The 18,784-nt window shown below is 38.3% G+C and overlaps 1 protein-coding gene and 1 non-coding gene across 5 annotated transcripts in view; both read right to left on the bottom strand.

Annotated features, from left to right (window-relative positions):
* Nucleotides 1–18,784, bottom strand: part of TMTC2 (transmembrane O-mannosyltransferase targeting cadherins 2) — a 458,517-nt gene that overhangs the window by 105,036 nt on the left and 334,697 nt on the right. For all 4 annotated transcript variants that reach the window (XM_054443193.2, XM_063646526.1, XM_063646525.1 and 1 more), the window contains one exon: nt 1,104–1,185. In XM_054443193.2, the coding sequence (XP_054299168.1) occupies nt 1,104–1,185 (82 nt within the window). The remainder of the gene's footprint in view (nt 1–1,103; nt 1,186–18,784) is intronic.
* On the bottom strand, nt 16,015–16,117 carry LOC129011032 (U6 spliceosomal RNA). The gene has a single exon (XR_008493167.1). It is a non-coding gene; the product is annotated as a U6 spliceosomal RNA (small nuclear RNA).

Here is an 18,784-nt window from a genome sequence, read left to right as displayed (position 1 = left end):
TTAAATTAGTTGACTACTATTTTAACATGGCATTACAGCTGCATTATGAAACAAAATCAGGAGTTGTACCGTCCTGCATTAATGCTGGAAAGATAATGCACTGCAACCCTAGGTTTGTAAACAAAGACACACAATAACATAAATTAAAAAATGGATTTGTGGTTATTTGAGTATTTCCATTATTTTATTATTTCCATTCTTCTACACTTGCAGCCTGTCACTGATTTATTTTTTACTAGCTGGAAACTGGGAGAAGGAATTAAATATTCTACTAGTACATTAGTTTTATTTCCTTATATTTAATTTCTGTCCACTTTTAAGTTTACTACTTAATAGTCATTAACATATCAAAGCCAACAGCGATCAAAAAACCACTTTTTCCCCCCAAGGGATCAGCCAAAGTAAATGCTTTTTGGCTCCCTAAAAGAAATTCCAACTGCAAATCTGGTAGAAATAAGCACATCTTACACAATATCAAACCAGCTACATACTCTGCCTCACTAAACACATGACTCACTACTAATGACAGAGCAGAGTGTGACAGAGTTGTTATGTAACCTCATTCTAGACTGATTAAGGCCAAGGCTAAACACAATGAGACAGCCATCCTTTGCACCCTTTACAGCTTATCCTTGGCCTCAATATTTGGCATTTACAGGCTGGTGTACATCCTTATCTTCCAGAAAGCAAGATTTTTGAGGCCAAAATGTAAACTTCTAAAACTTCAAAATGACATGCTCAATGAGCAATACATTATCATTTAGAATGAAAAGAAGCAAATGTTTTAGTATAAACTAGGCATAAGGCAAGGAGCTAGATGCTTTCCTGATGAGATCTCATTTAAACTCCACACTGAACTTGAAAAAAACAACGTACAATGCCATCCCTGTTAAAATCCTATTAAAATTACAAAGGAAAATATAATGCACAGCCCCTTTAATAGGACTGTTTTGAATGAGAAGGTAGGGATATAGCATGAGGCTAAATCTGCAATAACAAAGTCCATCTCCTCTTAAAATGTTCTTTGCCAGCAAAGCCTAGATCTCATATCAACATTAATAGTAAATGTGGGGGACATGGAAAAAAAACTAACAACCACTCACCATAATGCATGTAACAGTTTCCTTTGGTGGGATCCAGCTCAATAGCCTTCAAGAAGAGCTTTTCAGCCTCACTCTTACGACCCTTGAAAAACAGAGAAAATGGAAGATTCAGCAACAGATCATGAGGGATTCTTCACTGCCTAGGCCTAACTGAAGTAGCCAAATGTCTACTTGGTAATCATCATAGGAAAGGCAAAAAAAAAAACATTTTGTTTTTATCTATGTGAGGATGATCAAGGAAAAAGTGTTGAGAGAGAACACTGAGGTCTGAACCCTGGAAGGCATGAAGAATATGTAACAGAAGATGAGAAGGGCCCACCAAAAAGATCAGGCCAGGAAAGCAAGAGACAAGGTTGAAAAAAAAAAAAAAGGTTTCACAGAAACCAGAAAGACAAGACAGTTTTAAAGAAACATTATTGTCATTTTCTATTTTATTTTCTCCCTTTCATTTGTTTCCTCTTCATTCCTTCTTTTTCCTTGTAAAGAACTGTGGCCATTTTAAATTTTGAGATGACGGGCATCTCAAAGTACCTAACATTATATTTTATAAAACTATATTGAATTATACAGTCATTCCTCCTTTAGAAAATAAAATACTTCTTACAATGTACGTATGCCAAAAATACTTAAAACAATCCAAGGGTACTAAGAAGAGTGTGATAGAATTGTTATGTAACCTCATTCTAGACTGATTAAGGCCAAGGCTAAACGAAACGAGACAGCCATCCTTTGCACCCTTTACAGCTTATCCTTGGCCTCAATATTTGGCATTTACAGGCCAAATATTTACAGGCCATTACAGGTCATTTATGAAAAAAAGAAGACACAATTTGGTGAATCTCAAGCAGCTACTATTTATCCTTGCTGCAATCACTCAGGACTAAAACTCTGCTAATCCAGGATTTAATCTAAAGCTAGGTCACCTTCTTTGTTGTAGTTTTAAGTAAATATTACCATCATACACAAAAGGAAAATAAGTAAAAAACACGGGTGAACGTTTACATACAACAAATTCATTTTTCATTAAAGAATACCACAATCCAGATTCTAAAAGTACACATTTTTCACCTAGTTATTGCCTCTGAATCACAGTTACCTCCATTGTAACACAGAGGGATGGCACAAGATAGGAGAACAACCCTAAGAAGCACTTGCCTGGAGCAGTTCTATCTTATTTGGCATGGTTGGGATGAAGATGGATGGCGACAGTGAAGGGTAGTAAGGCACTGGGTGGTGCCCAAAGCCACAGATCATGGTAAAGACAAATGACCTTATCTGCCTGCTCCTAATTTATATACTCTCTACCCACATAAACTTCAGGCAATGTTTTTTTCTTACTTTGAGTATATTTTTAAAACTATTGTTATGAAGACCAATTTTCTAAAGTTAGAGGTATATAATTAACCTAATTTGCTACATTAGGGGTGTCTAATCTTTTGGCTTCCCTGGGCCACACTGGAAGAAGAATTGTCTTCGGCCACACATAAAATACACTAACACTAATGATAGCTGATCAGTTTTTTTTAAAAAAAGGTTCATGCATAACTGTCATAATGTTTTAAGAAAGCTTATGAATTTGCGTTGGGCTGCATTCAAAGCTGTCCTGGGCCGCATGCTGTCTGCAGGCTGCGGGTTGGACAACTTGTGCTACATGGTACGCAGCTTTGACTCTTTTCTCCATACTCCCTCTCCTTTTGTTCATTCTGTCATTAAAAACAAAACAAAACAAAAAACTCACTGTTGCTACATCCTCCATTAACTCATTATTCTTGTAGCTAGGACATAGCCTAATGTCTCTACTACCTATAGCTAGTGATAAGCAAATGATCAGACAACTGACTTCCTCATTTCTTCTATCAATTTAGTAATGCTACTCTATTCAGTAACTCCTCCTTAAATCACAAGTCTTGTCAAATACCAATAATTAAAAATTTTAAATTCCCTGAAATGTTTCCCACATTTTAACTTCAAAGGAAAGCACAGACAGAATGTTTCCTATACACACACTTTGATAAAGTTAAAAATAAGAATTAGCAAGTATCTTACCAATTAGGTTTCCCTAAATGATTTAGTAACTGTAACAAATCAGGCAGCCTAATGTATGAATTAGGAGTACAGATTCTAGGGAAACAGAATAGCTCCCATACTTGTTTAGCTATGTGACCCTTGGAAAATTATTTCATCTCGTAACTATAATTTCTTTAATACAAAAAAAAAAAAAAAGACGACAGGCAGAGCATGTGATTTTTAGGGCAATGCAACTATTTCATCTGATACTATAATGGTGGATACGTGCCATTAAGCAATTGCCCAAATTCATAGAACGCACAACACAAAGAGCGAACTGCAATATAAACTATAGACTCATCAACTGTAACAAATCTATGACACCAGAGTAAGTTGATCATAATAGGGGAAACTGTGTATCTGGGGTTGTGGGAAGGTGAGGAGGTTTATGGGAACACTCTGTACTTTCTGCTCAATTTTTAATAACCTAAAACTACTTTAAAATAGTCTTAATTTTTAAAAAGGATAATAACAAAACCTATCTTCTAGGATTTCTGATTTATCTGATGTGATACATGTAAATTAACTATTATACTACCTACGTATATATTTGTAATAAATGTTAACTGTGACTTTATATGCATATACACACACACACATATATATTCGATAGTATGCAAAAAATGCAGTTATAAATGACAAATAATGTATTTTGTTTTATACACAGCCCCCAAAACACATGGTCATCTGACAAAATCACCACGGGAAAGCAATATACAAAGAATTTGCAAAAAATGATACTTTAAGATTTTGGGGGGGGAGGAGCCAAGATGGCCGAATAGGAACAGCTCCGGTCTACAGCTCCCAGCGCGAGCGACGCAGAAGACGGGTGATTTCTGCATTTCCATCTGGGGTACTGTGTTCATCTCACTAGGGAGTGCCAGACAGTGGGCGCAGGTCAGTGGGTGAGTGCACCATGCGCCAGCCGAAGCAGGGGCGAGGCATTGCCTCACCCGGGAAGCGCAAGGGGTCAGGGAGTTCCCTTTCCTGATCAAGGAAAGGGGTGACAGAGGGCACCTGGAAAATCGGGCCACTCCTACCCGAATACTGTGCTTTTCCGACGGGCTTAGGAAACGGTGCCCCAGGAGAGTATAGCCCGCACCTGGCTCAGAGGGTCCTATGCCCACGGAGTCTCGCTGGTTGCTAGCACAGCAGTCTGAGATCAAACAGCAAGTCCGCAGCGAGGCTGGGGGAGGGGCGCCCGCCATTGCCCAGGCTTGCTTAGGTAAACAAAGCAGCCGGGAGGCTTGAACTGGGTGGAGCCCACCACAGCTCAAGGAGGCCTGCCTGCCTCTGTAGGCTCCACCTCTGGGGGCAGGGCACAGACAAACAAAAAGACAGCAGTAACCTCTGCAGACTTAAATGTCCCTGTCTGACAGCTGTGAGGAGAGCAGTGGTTCTCCCAGCATGCAGCTGGAGATCTGAGAACAGGCTGACTGCCTCCTCAAGTGAGTCCCTGACCCCTGACCCCCGAGCAGCCTAACTGGGAGGCACCCCCCAGCAGGGGCAGACTGACACCTCACACGGCCGGCCAGGTACTCCAACAGACCTGCAGCTGAGGGTCCTGTCTGTTAGAAGGAAAACTAACAGAAAGGACATCCACACCAAAAACCCATCTGTACATCACCATCATCAAAGACCAAAAGTAGATAAAACCACAAAGATGGGGCAAAAACAGAGCAGAAAAACTGGAAACTCTAAAAAGCAGAGCGCCTCTCCTCCTCCAAAAGAAGGCAGTTCCTCAGCAGCAACGGAACAAAGCTGGACGGAGAATGACTTTGACGAGCTGAGAGAAGAAGGCTTCAGACGATCAAATTACTCTGAGCTACGGGAGGATATTCAAACCAAAGGCAAAGAAGTTGAAAACTTTGAAAAAAATTTAGAAGAATGTATAACTAGAATAACCAATACAGAGAAGTGCTTAAAGGAGCTGATGGAGCTGAAAACCAAGGCTCGAGAACTACGTGAAGAATGCAGAAGCCTCAGGAGCCGATGCGATCAAATGGAAGAAAGGGTATCAGCCCTGGAAGATGAAATGAAGCGAGAAGGGAAGTTTAGAGAAAAAAGAATAAAAAGAAACGAGCAAAGCCTCCAAGAAACGTGGGACTATGTGAAAAGACCAAATCTACGTCTGATTGGTGTACCTGAAAGTGACGGGGAGAATGGAAACAAGTTGGAAAACACTCTGCAGGATATTATCCAGGAGAACTTCCCCAATCTAGCAAAGCAGGCCAACATTCAGATTCAGGAAATACAGAGAACGCCACAAAGATACTCCTCGAGAAGAGCAACTCCAAGACACATAATTGTCAGATTCACCAAAGTTGAAATGAAGGAAAAAATGTTAAGGGCAGCCAGAGAGAAAGGTCGGGTTACCCACAAAGGGAAGCCCATCAGACTAACAGCGAATCTCTCGGCAGAAACCCTACAAGCCAGAAGAGAGTGGGGGCCAATATTCAACATTCTTAAAGAAAAGAATTTTCAACCCAGAATTTCATATCGTGCCAAACTAAGATTCATAAGTGAAGGAGAAATAAAATACTTTACAGACAAGCAAATGCTGAGAGATTTTGTCACCACCAGGCCTGCCCTAAAAGAGCTCCTGAAGGAAGCACTAAACATGGAAAGGCACAACCGGTACCAGCCGCTGCAAAATCATACCGAAATGTAAAGACCATCGAGACTAGGAAGAGACTGCATCAACTAATGAGCAAAATAACCAGCTAACATCATAATGACAGGATCAGATTCACACATAACAATATTAACTTTAAATGTAAATGGACTAAATGCTCCAATTAAAAGACACAGACTGGCAAATTGGATAAAGACTCAAGACCCATCAGTGTGCTGTATTCAGGAAACCCATCTCACGTGCAGAGACACACATAGGCTCAAAATAAAAGGATGGAGGAAGATCTACCAAGCAAATGGAAAACAAAAAAAGGCAGGGGTTGCAATCCTAGTCTCTGATAAAACAGACTTTAAACCAACAAAGATCAAAAGAGACAAAGAAGGCCATTACATAATGGTAAAGGGATTAATTCAACAAGAAGAGCTAACTATCCTAAATATATATGCACCCAATACAGGAGCACTCAGATTCATAAAGCAAGTCCTGAGTGACCTACAAAGAGACTTAGACTCCCACACATTAATGATGGGAGACTTTAACACCCCACTGTCAACATTAGACAGATCAACGAAACAGAAAATCAACAAGGATACCCAGGAATTGAACTCAGCTCTGTACCAAGCAGACCTAATAGACATCTACAGAACTCTCCACCCCAAATCAACAGAATATACATTTTTTTCAGCACCACACCACACCTATTCCAAAATTGACCATATACTTGGAAGAAAAGCTCTCCTCAATAAATGTAAAAGAACAGAAATTATAACAAACTATCTCTCAGATCACAGTGCAATCAAGCTAGAACTCAGGATTAAGAATCTCACTCAAAACTGCTCAACTACGTGGAAACTGAACAACCTGCTCCTGAATGACTACTGGGTACATAACGAAATGAAGGCAGAAATAAAGATGTTCTTTGAAACCAACGAGAACCAAGACACAACATACCAGAATCTCTGGGATGCATTCAAAGCAGTGTGTAGAGGGAAATTTATAGCACTAAATGCCCACAAGAGAAAGCAGGAAAGATCCAAAATTGACACCCTAACATCACAATTAAAAGAACTAGAAAAGCAAGAGCAAACACATTCAAAAGCTAGCAGAAGGCAAGAAATAACTAAAATCAGAGCAGAACTGAAGGAAATAGAGACACAAAAAACCCTTCAAAAAATCAATGAATCCAGGAGCTGGTTTTTTGAAAGGATCAACAAAATTGATAGACTGCTAGCAAGATTAATAAAGAAAAAAAGAGAGAAGAATCAAATAGATGCAATAAAAAATGATAAAGGGGATATCACCACCGATCCCACAGAAATACAAACTACCATCAGAGAATATTACAAACACCTCTACACAAATAAACTAGAAAATCTAGAAGAAATGGATAAATTCCTCAACACATACACCCTCCCAAGATTAAACCAGGAAGAAGTTGAATCTCTGAATAGACCAATAGCAGGAGCTGAAATTGTGGCAATAATCAATAGCTTACCAACCAAAAAAAGTCTAGGACCAGATGGGTTCACAGCCGAATTCTACCAGAGGTACAAGGAGGAGCTGGTACCATTCCTTCTGAAGCTATTCCAATCAATAGAAAAAGAGGGAATCCTCCCTAACTCATTTTATGAGGCCAGCATCATCCTGATACCAAAGCCTGGCAGAGACACAACCAAAAAAGAGAATTTTAGACCAATATCCTTGATGAACATTGATGCAAAAATCCTCAATAAAATACTGGCAAACAGAATCCAGCAGCACATCAAAAAGCTTATCCACCATGATCAAGTGGGCTTCATCCCTGGGATGCAAGGCTGGTTCAATATACGCAAATCAATAAATGTAACCCAGCATATAAACAGAACCAAAGACAAAAACCACATGATTATCTCAATAGATGCAGAAAAGGCCTTTGACAAAATTCAACAACCCTTCATGCTAAAAACTCTCAATAAATTAGGTATTGATGGGTCGTATCTCAAAATAATAAGAGCTATTTATGACAAACCCACAGCCAATATCATACTGAATGGGCAAAAACTGGAAGCATTCCCTTTGAAAACTGGCACAAGACAGGGATGCCCTCTCTCACCACTTCTATTCAACATAGTGTTGGAAGTTCTGGCCAGGGCAATTAGGCAAGAGAAGGAAATCAAGGGTATTCAATTAGGAAAAGAGGAAGTCAAATTGTCCCTGTTTGCAGATGACATGATAGTATATCTAGAAAACCCCATTGTCTCAGCCCAAAATCTCCTTAAGCTGATAAGCAACTTCAGCAAAGTCTCAGGATACAAAATCAATGTACAAAAATCACAAGCATTCTTATACATCAATAACAGACAAACAGAGAGCCAAATCATGAGTGAACTCCCATTCACAATTGCTTCAAAGAGAATAAAATACCTAGGAATCCAAGTTACAAGGGATGTGAAGGACCTCTTCAAGGAGAAATACAAACCACTGCTCAAAGAAATAAAAGAGGATACAAACAAATGGAAGAACATTCCATGCTCATGGGTAGGAAGAATCAATATCATGAAAATGGCCATCCTTCCCAAGGTAATTTACAGATTCAATGCCATCCCCATCAAATTACCAATGACTTTCTTCACAGAATTGGAAAAAACTACTTTAAAGTTCATATGGAACCAAAAAAGAGCCCGCATCACCAAGTCAATCCTAAGCCAAAAGAACAAAGCTGGAGGCATCACGCTACCTGACTTCAAACTATACTACAAGGCTATAGTAACCAAAACAGCATGGTACTGGTACCAAAACAGAGACATAGATCAATGGAACAGAACAGAGCCGTCAGAAATAATGCCACATATCTACAACTATCTGATCTTTGACAAACCTGACAAAAACAAGAAATGGGGAAAGGATTCCCTATTTAATAAATGGTGCTGGGAAAACTGGCTAGCCATATGGAGAAAGCTGAAACTGGATCCCTTCCTTACACCTTATACAAAAATCAGTTCAAGATGGATTAAAGACTTAAATGTTAGACCTAAAACCATAAAAACCCTAGAAGAAAACCTAGGCAATACCATTCAGGACATAGGCATGGGCAAGGACTTCATGTCTAAAACACCAAAAGCAATGGCAACAAAAGCCAAAATTGACAAATGGGATCTAATTAAACTCAAGAGCTTCTGCACAGCAAAGGAAACTACCATCAGAGTGAACAGGCAACCTACAAAATGGGAGAAAATTTTCGCAACCTACTCATCTGACAAAGGGCTAATATCCAGAATCTACAATGAACTCAAACAAATTTACAAGAAAAAAACAAACAACCCCATCAAAAAGTGGGCGAAGGACATGAACAGACACTTCTCAAAAGAAGACATTTATGCAGCCAAAAAACACATGAAAAAATGCTCACCATCACTGGCCATCAGAGAAATGCAAATCAAAACCACAATGAGATACCATCTCACACCAGTTACAATGGCAATCATTAAAAAGTCAGGAAACAACAGGTGCTGGAGACGATGTGGAGAAATAGGAACACTTTTACACTGTTGGTGGGACTGTAAACTAGTTCAACCCTTGTGGAAGTCAGTGTGGCGATTCCTCAGGGATCTAGAACTAGAAATTCCATTTGACCCAGCCATCCCATTACTGGGTATATACCCTAAGGACTATAAATCATGCTGCTATAAAGACACATGCACACGTATGTTTATTGCGGCATTATTCACAATAGCAAACACTTGGAACCAACCCAAATGTCCAACAACGATAGACTGGATTAAGAAAATGTGGCACATATACACCATGGAATACTATGCAGCCATAAAAAATGATGAGTTCACGTCCTTTGTAGGGACATGGATGAAATTGGAAATCATCATTCTCAGTAAACTATCGCAAGAACAAAAAACCAAACACCCCATATTCTCACTCATAGGTGGGAACTGAACAATGAGAACACATGGACACAGGAAGGGGAACATCACACTTCGGGGACTGTTGTGGGGTGGGGGGAGGGGGGAGGGATAGCATTGGGAGATATACCTAATGCTAGATGACGAGTTGGTGGGTGCAGTGCACCAGCATGGCACATGTATACATATGTAACTTACCTGCACGTTGCGCACATGTACCATAGACCCTAAAGTATAATAATAATAATAATAATAATAATAAATAAAATAAAATAAAAAAGTTGTAAAAAAAATGATACTTTAAGAAAAAAGATGTAAAATGAAAGCTATCATCAGTAAAGTACTGTCTATACAAATGTCATATGCAAAGATTTAAAAAGGAAGCTTCCACTTAAGTTTTAAGAACAGAAAAGAAGGAACTGGCTCTCTTATCAATGGCACGGTAAACAGGGTAGTGAAATCTCTCTGTATAGTCCATTGGCAAAACAATATTATGAAATTTTATAAACATGTAGCAAAACTCAAAGGACAGTACCCCCTTGTTGCTCAGTGGACCAAATTTTTAAATGCAATGAGTCTCATGCTTTCCTAGATGCAAAATAAACACATTGAAGATGAGAATATTCTTTCTAGGGGAAGACACTGTACCATCACACAAAAACTCATCTTTCTGCTTTGACCACTATTTATTTAGCCAAGTGCCAAATGATAAAGAGGAAAAGACAGTTCTCAGGAGAGTATAGTAAGCCATCATTTAATGTGGTCAATCGGTTCTTGGAAACAGCAACTTCAAGTGAAATGACATATGATGAAATCATTTTTTTTCGTCATCAGCATTATAACAACACATCAAACAAAACAATGTTTTTTCAAGGACCTGCTGTACACCCTTTTGCTTTATTAAAGTTGCAATGTCCAAGAATCTACCAACTACTTCAAGTGATGACTTGCTGTATATACAATTAAAAGTCAACCAAATTCATAAGCCAACCAGGGATAAAGGTTGCTGGTTTGTAGGAGGGAAGCATGAGGAAGAAGAGGTAATATGATGTTTAATCATATTTACTATTTCAACTGTTACTGTTATAGATGGTTGGCAGTTAAAGTGAAGAAAAAGTCATTTCTCAGCAGATTTTTCCTGGTGTCTTTTATATTATGTCAGCATTCGGCACAAACAAGCATTATTCCTCATTTTGTTTACTGGTTGACACGTCTGAACACATGTACTGGTTCAGAAATGAAGAAAAACGGACTGTACTGAGTATTAAAAACAACCAATATTTATTAAACTCATGAAAAAAAAAAAAAACCACCATCCCAATTAGGAGAGTGCCTGGTCAGGTCCACTGGGATTGACATCAATAAAACATATAAATGTAAGAGAAATATTCAGTAAAATTTGTTTAGCCTAATCTATATCATGGGATCAGTATTAAGCTAATTCATTTTGTTTTCTTAGCTAAAATGGATGCCACTACCACTGTTCAGCTCAGGTGCGCGGCTGAGTGGATGTACAAGGCAAGCAGCATCTCTCCCAATGACTGATCAATGGTTTATCTAACCATACAAAATACACAAATATAAAAATACATACATATTTTCACACACACACACACACACACACACTCCTTCAATCATTTCTAGAACTCCCCTTAAAGCAAGCAGGAATATTAAATATGAGATAATTAGACTATTATGGCTTCAGCTTAAATTGTTTTATTTTTAAAAAGTAAACTATACTCAAATATTTGTCCCTTATCTTTAGTGACAAACTATTTATTACATCAACTACCCAACTCTGTAGTGTCTTGATAACCACAACTCTGAAATATTTTACTAAATGACACCTGAAGGCACCAAGCCCTTACATTGTTGCATTGCATTATGACTTTGATTGTTTATGTAAATATGTATATATATTTTTATATATTTAAAGATGTGAATTTTAATATTTCAATTTATAATAAGAAATATGTGTATTTTGGTCTTCATCCCCAGTTCCTGGTAGGGAACTTCTAAAATCCTTGTAATTTCTTGAACTATAGGGGTGCTAGGAGAATCTTCTGCTCTAATATTTGGTCTTTTACCCTAGTTTCCTGATACATAGCTTCTAATTCTTTGAAATGTCCTAGGGAACGGGAGTGTCTTTTGTTCTTATGGGGCAAATCTTGATAGGCTCCTGGATGGGGGCCTATCATCCCCCCCATGATCTTCCATGACCAGGAAGATCAAGCCATGATTAGAAACCTGGAATTTTCAGCTCCACCCCTTCCCACTATTCTCCGGGAAGAGAAGGGATGGAGGCTGAGTTAATAATTGATTAGGCCTACATGAAGAAGCCTCCATAAATATCCCTGAATTACAGGATTTGGAAAGCTTCTGCATTGGTGAATAAGAACATGTCTATACCCCAGTAGGGTGACACACCTCAATTCCAGCAGGACAGAAGTTCCTATGCTGAGGATGTTTCCAAACCTCCTCATGTGTATCTCTTTATCTGGCTGTTCAATTGTATCCTTTAAAATATCCTTTGTAATAATTTGGCAATAGTAAGTCATGTGTTTTCCTGGGTTCTGTGAGTCACACTAGGAAACTGGACCCAGGAAGAGGGTCATGGGAACCTCCAATTTGTAGTCATGTTGTATAGAAGTTGTGGGTAACCTGGAAACCTACAACTTGGATTGGCACCTAAAGTGGGGCAGCAGTTGTGTGAGACTGAGTCCTTAACCTGTGAGGTCTGCACTAACTCTGGTTAGTGTCGGAATTTAATAGTAGGGCATCCTGTTGGTGTCTGCTGGACAACGGCTTGGTTTGTGGGGAATTCCCGCACTGACACTTGTGTCAGAAGTGTTCTAGGTTGAGAGTATAATAGGATAAAATAATGTTTTTCTACTATATATAAATATAAATATATAATACATTTATATGTAAATATATGTATATATACACTTTTTTCCCTAATGTAAATAGTGCATTAATCTTGTTCTATAAACTAACACAAATCTTTACCTTTTCTTCTATAGCCATCCAAGTATTCCATAAATACAATACAATAACTAGTCAACATATAAATAGGCTACTATGATTTCTTTTCTTCTTTTTTTTTTTTTTTTTTTTTTGAGACAGAGTTCCAAGAGCTTCACTCTGTCACCGAGGCTGAAGTGCAGTGGTGTGATCTCAGCTTACTGCAACCTCTGTCTCCTGGGTTTGAGCCATTCTCATGCCTCAGCCTCCAGAGAAGCTGTCACTACAGCATGCACCACCACACCCAGCTAATTTTTGTATTTTTTAGTAGACATGGGGTTTCATCATGTTGGCCAGGCTAGTCTCAAACTCCTGGCCTCAAGTGATCCAGCTGCCGTGGCCTATTACAGGTGTGAGCCACCATGCATGGCCCTATTTTCTTTATATAACTTAATAGCTTATAGTTACTACTTAGTTACTTATTTATATGTTATTAGTAGATTACAGAGCGGTGAACAAAGTAGTAACTTCTCCATTTCATATCTGGAAAATGTCATACCAGCTAAGGTTTCTAAAATGATAAAAATAGTTCTTCTGAACTAGCTCACGTTCTCAAACAAATATTTATATCTTAACTGGTGATTACCTATACCTTCAGCATCAGTAGGAATATCAACTAGAACAAAATCAAGAACAAACCAGAGAACTTCATTTCAGTGGCCCTACTCTTTATTTAGAGGCTGCTTCAAGTCTGGGGAAGGAGCAGTCTCTTAAGTAGTGTGTTCCAGCAGCCACTTCCATATGTCTGGTGTTTACTCTTTGGGAATTTCTTACAATTATGACTGTCTGTTATTTTTCACAACCAATGCAAATCACATTTTCATTTCACATTCAAATGTTATCGTTATACCAATAACAAATATGAAAGGGAAGCAGCTGATAAAACAGGTCCGAAAGCTTATGTGTAGTTTGAAAAATATGTTGTTTCACCATGCATTATAGTTAAATGAGTGTAAAAAGTAATTTGTGATGACCATCATTTACAAATAAAAGGAACATTATTTGATAGTTTTAAATTTTTTAAAAAAAATTTTATTGATACAAATATTTGTACATATTTATGTGTTACATGTGACATTCTGTTACATGTGATATTCCATATAATGACCAAGTCAGAGTGTGTTGAGGTGGGGTGTCCATCACCTTGAGTATTAATATTCATCATTTCTACATGCTGAAAACATTTCAAATCCTCTCTTCTAGCTCTTCTGAACTATACAATACATTGGTGTTAAGTACAGTCACCATATTCTGCTATAGAACATTACAACATCATAAATAGAAATTACAGAATAAAGCTACCTGATACAGAAATGATCTGGCTGAACAGTTAACTGATATTAATGTTTGTCCTCCCTGAATTGTCATCCAAGTCCCACTTTCTATAAATATCTGGTCTTCTGTGCCCTCTTTTCCTAAACGTCCTAAAGCAGAGGCTGGCTGAAAGATACTTACAGTGTCATAGGACCGAAGCTCATTGAAAAATTGTATCAAGTGACACCAAGGGCAGCTAGAGGTCAAAATGAGTGCTTCACACTCTTCAAGGACAACATCCAGAATAGGTGAAGAGACCTCACAAGGGAGGAATGGTTCCGTGGTATGCCCAGGACAAGGCTGGACTCTAGAGCCAGAACTGTCATCCTGAGCAAAGCTTCCCTGAAGCCCATCCCTAGTCCCACTGCAGAACCATCAGGCTTTAAGGTGGTGTCAGCTCAGATCAGATGGCCAGGACAGCCTCCTTCCCAGCTTTGTGAGCACCATTATGCCTCCCAGATTTAGGTTAACCCCTGGGAAAGGAGGAGGTCACAAAACTGGCTAAGTTAAATGGTTGACCAAGTGGGAATAAAAGACTGTAACAGAGTTTCACTCCAAGATAAAGAAGTGGATCATCACACTCAGCTGCCTTTCTGGCCTGGGAGCCAGATACGTTACATGAGCAAAGGGCACATAGGAATAGTTTGCAAATACCAAAAAATAATGGTCAGAATTTCTAAAGAAACATGTATTTGGTTTACCTAAAATGCAAATTGATACAAGGGGATGTTATTCATCTATCAAAAAATTTCCCAAATAAAGAGAGAATTCAATATTCCTGAGGGTTCATAAAAACAGGTGTTCATACGACACATTATTAAAATATGGTAATATGTAACAAAAACATCCTGGGGGAAATTTGACACATATGAAAAGCATTAAATCACAGACACACTAGCCAACTGATTCTATTTCTATGTATTTGTCCTAAGAAAATACCTTTAAATACAAAGAAGTTGCCATTCATTTTTATTATAATATTGTTCATACAAACTCAATGTCCACTAGCATGAACTTGATTTGCCAAAAATCATTTCAATGAAATACAATGTTTCTACTAAAATGATTGTGTAGAAAATTATCTAAACCACAAAAGTTCTTCAAGATCCAGTGCTAAATGAAATAAGCAGGCTGTAAATTATAGTTTATAACCTAATAACATTTTCTTAATTGCACCATCTGTATAATTGGCTCATTTTACTGTAGGGATTTCAAAGGTTAATAAAAAGATTAGTCACTGGATCTTTTGAGACTGACGAGGAGAGAAGAAGACATCTAGTGTAGACTGTTAAAAAAAAAATGTACTATGCTAGTGGTCAAAATAAGTACCTCAAGACCACAGTACATCTAAGTACTGAGAAATGAAAGAGAAGGCTTCAGAGATGTGATGTTTCGCTCTATAAAAATGGATTAAGTTCCTGCTATGTGATAGGCTCGGTTCCAGGCCTTGGTAATCAAGACAAAGTTCCTTCCCTGGTGCAGCTCACATTTTAGTGGCAGAATCCTTAGTTTACACATGAGTAGGTAACACTGTCAGTCTTCAGTGCTTTGTGAAAAATAATGCAGAAGAGAGCAATGCACAACTGGGGTGGGGGGAGGGGGGAGGGTTATGTGTGATAAAGTGACAAAGGAAGGCCTTTAGTGATATTTGAAGAGTGACCTAAGGGAGTAGGCAGGGCAGGCAAAGATCTGACATGTTTGGAGTTTTTGGGCCTATCAAGGAAAACATCACGGCAGCAGTTGAGCAAATCCCATAAAAAATTGTGAGTCAGGAGTATGACAGGAGGGACCCGACTGTGCAGGGCCTAGTGGGTTCTGTAAGGAGCATGAAATTTGTCTTTTTTCTTTTCTTTTCTTCTTCTTTTTTTTTTTTTTGGTAGTGAAAATTCATTTCAATTTGAATGTCACATGTCACTTTTACTCATATTGTTTTCTTAGGTGTTAACCAAGAAAGGGTTGAACAGCCTCTGGGAACTGTGCAAATATAGAACACTTCATGAATTTACGTGACGTCCTTGTACAGGAGCCATGAAATCTCTGTGTCCTTTCCCTTTTAGTGTATATGCTGCTGAATTGAGCCCTGGAGTGTCTTTTGAAGAGGAAGGATGGATTTGAAATAGAGGCACAATATGATCTCACTTATACATTTTAGAAAACACCCTAGATTTTGGGTGGAAAACTGTCTGTAGGGAGACCTCTTAGAAGGTTAATACTCCACAGCTTTAACAAAAGTGACAGCAGTGGAAGTAATGAGAAACGAGTAGATTCAGGATCTCTTTCAAAGACAAGTGGCCAGTGGATCAGGTGTGGATATAACAGAAAAAGAAGAGTCAAAGATGACTCCACACTAAAAAAATTTTTTTTTATAGATGGGGTCTCACTCTGTTGCCTAGGCTGGAGTGTAGTGGCACGATCATAGCTCACTGCAACCTTAAAATCCAGGGTTCAAGTGACCCGACTCAGCTTCCCAAGTTGCTTGGACTACAGGTGCACACCACTATGCCCATCTAGTTTGACTTCACAAATTTTCACTTGCTGTACATAGGTGAATGCAGGTATTATTTATTCACATGGGAAAGACTGTATGAAAGCAAGTGTTGATAGGAAGGTGCATATGTAGTGGAGTGATAAGAGTTCTGTGTGACTGAGATGCTAGGATAAAAGAGCGTGAAAGAAATTTAGAAACACCGACTAGATAGGGTTCCATAGACCGAGAATTGGCAAGACATAAGAATATTGGAGATCTGATACCTTGCAATGAGAAGAAAGTAAAAGAAGAAGACTTGCAAGAATGCCAAGAAGGGGGGAAAATGGGAAAAGCAACAGCAAAAAACTCACCTACTTACATTCTAATCATGTTATCAACTAAAAAATATAATAAAAAGCATTATAAAAAGTAAACATACAGGACCATTTTAAATAACCATTTCAAATTATAAGTAACTCACCTTTCATAAATATATATTTAAATATCTGAGATTCTTATAATTCAAACTGAACTGTTGCTTTCTACACAGCTTTGACATTATGAGTAAAAAAAGTTAGATTGTAAGGTATAAACACAACATGGTTGACTTCTATGAATATTACATAAATGAAGGTGTTTAGCTTACTCAGATTTCCTGTAATGTTACCATTTTAATTTCCTTCTATATCTGTTCACTTGTATATTTTCCCTTCTAACTTAAAGAGGTCACCCACACATACTGCAGTAACATTTCAGTGGAGATAATTTGATAGGCTACAATCACATCTTAAGCTCCACCTGAGAAAATTACTTAGGTTGCTATATTGTGTCATGACACTAGCTCAAAGTAGAGGTAAAACCAACATCTTATCATAAGGGTTATCCATCCATAATCTCAGTTGATGAAAACAGTATTCAGACATTTCATTACAACATCTGAGGAAGCTAAGGTGAAGCAAGTAGAAATTATGTTTGAATTAAATTTACAGTAAAGTTACAGGTAAATACAAGTATATCCTAAAATTTCATTTTTAGATTATGCAAATCATTTTAGATATTAAAATGTGCTGTTTTCAGATTTTAGAATTATGCATAGAATTTACCTCTGAATTACAAACCAAAGTGTCTGCTTTTAATTAAAACAGTGCAATTTCCACAATACATTAAATGTATTCATTGCTTCCTTTCATTCCGATGAATATTTGTTGGGCACCTACCCTGTGCCCAATGCTGTATTGAGCCCTAGAATGAAAATGGTAATTAGGAGCAGACACAACTCCTGCCCTGATGAAGCATGAAAAACTTCAGGTCCTAAGAGTATGACAAACACAATCAATGGCCATTTGACCTATAACAGTTGGTCTGATTTAGTGGAAGTACTCAAGGAAGGTTTCCAAAAGAATTGATGCTTGATCTAAAAATCAAAATATTTGTATGATTAACTAATTGAAGCAGAAACAAAAGTATTCTAAGTAGAGGCACAGCAAAGGTAAAATATCTGTGGCAGAAAAACAAAAACACTGTGTGAAGCCCAGGGTGAGTGAGGCAGAGAGGAGTGAAGGTGAACCATACAAAGAGTGAAAATCCAGGGAAGAGCAGGGCACACCTGGCTTATCGGTCATACTAAGATGTTAGCTGCTGTTTTATGACTATCACTCTGAGGGTACTGAGGGTAAAACAGTGGAACGGGAGCAGAAGACAAGTAGAGAGGTGACAATGAAAGGAAGATTAGTGGACTGACATGAGAGAAATTTATACAAATCAGACAGAATAACATGGATAGAACAGAGATAATGCAATGAGGAGGATGGAGTAGCAAGGATGACCCTAAGTTTTTGGACCAAAACCGAAGGGAAGATAGTAAATAATGGAAGAAAGCCAAGTTTAGTGGGTAGGATTATAAGCTTAGTTTTGAGAATTGTTGAGAGATTGGCCTACTTTTGAGATACCTGAGATGTCAAGGGTGTGGTTTACTAGGCTGAATCAAGAGGTTGACGGTAAAGTGAAACAGGGTCTCAAGAAAATAGCAGTAGTTGATTGTGTCTAATGCTGAAAAACATCCACTAGATTTCATAACATGATCACTGGTAACTGCAGGAAGGTATGTTTAACAGGTATGGAAGCCAGAAGAAGTGGGTGTTATTTGGGGAGTGGTGGGTAAGAAAATGGATAGAACAATTACAGACAACTGCCAACATACCTGGCTGTGAAGGAAAGAGGAGCAGCAGTGTCAGCGGAAGGAGAGGAGACACAATGAGGGTTTTTTTTTTTTTAAAGAACA

Source organism: Pongo pygmaeus, chromosome 10 (assembly GCF_028885625.2).
Source record: "Pongo pygmaeus isolate AG05252 chromosome 10, NHGRI_mPonPyg2-v2.0_pri, whole genome shotgun sequence".
Taxonomy (NCBI): Eukaryota; Metazoa; Chordata; class Mammalia; order Primates; family Hominidae; genus Pongo; species Pongo pygmaeus.
Note: the sequence above shows the minus strand (reverse complement) of the source record. Positions and strands in the feature narration are given on the sequence as shown.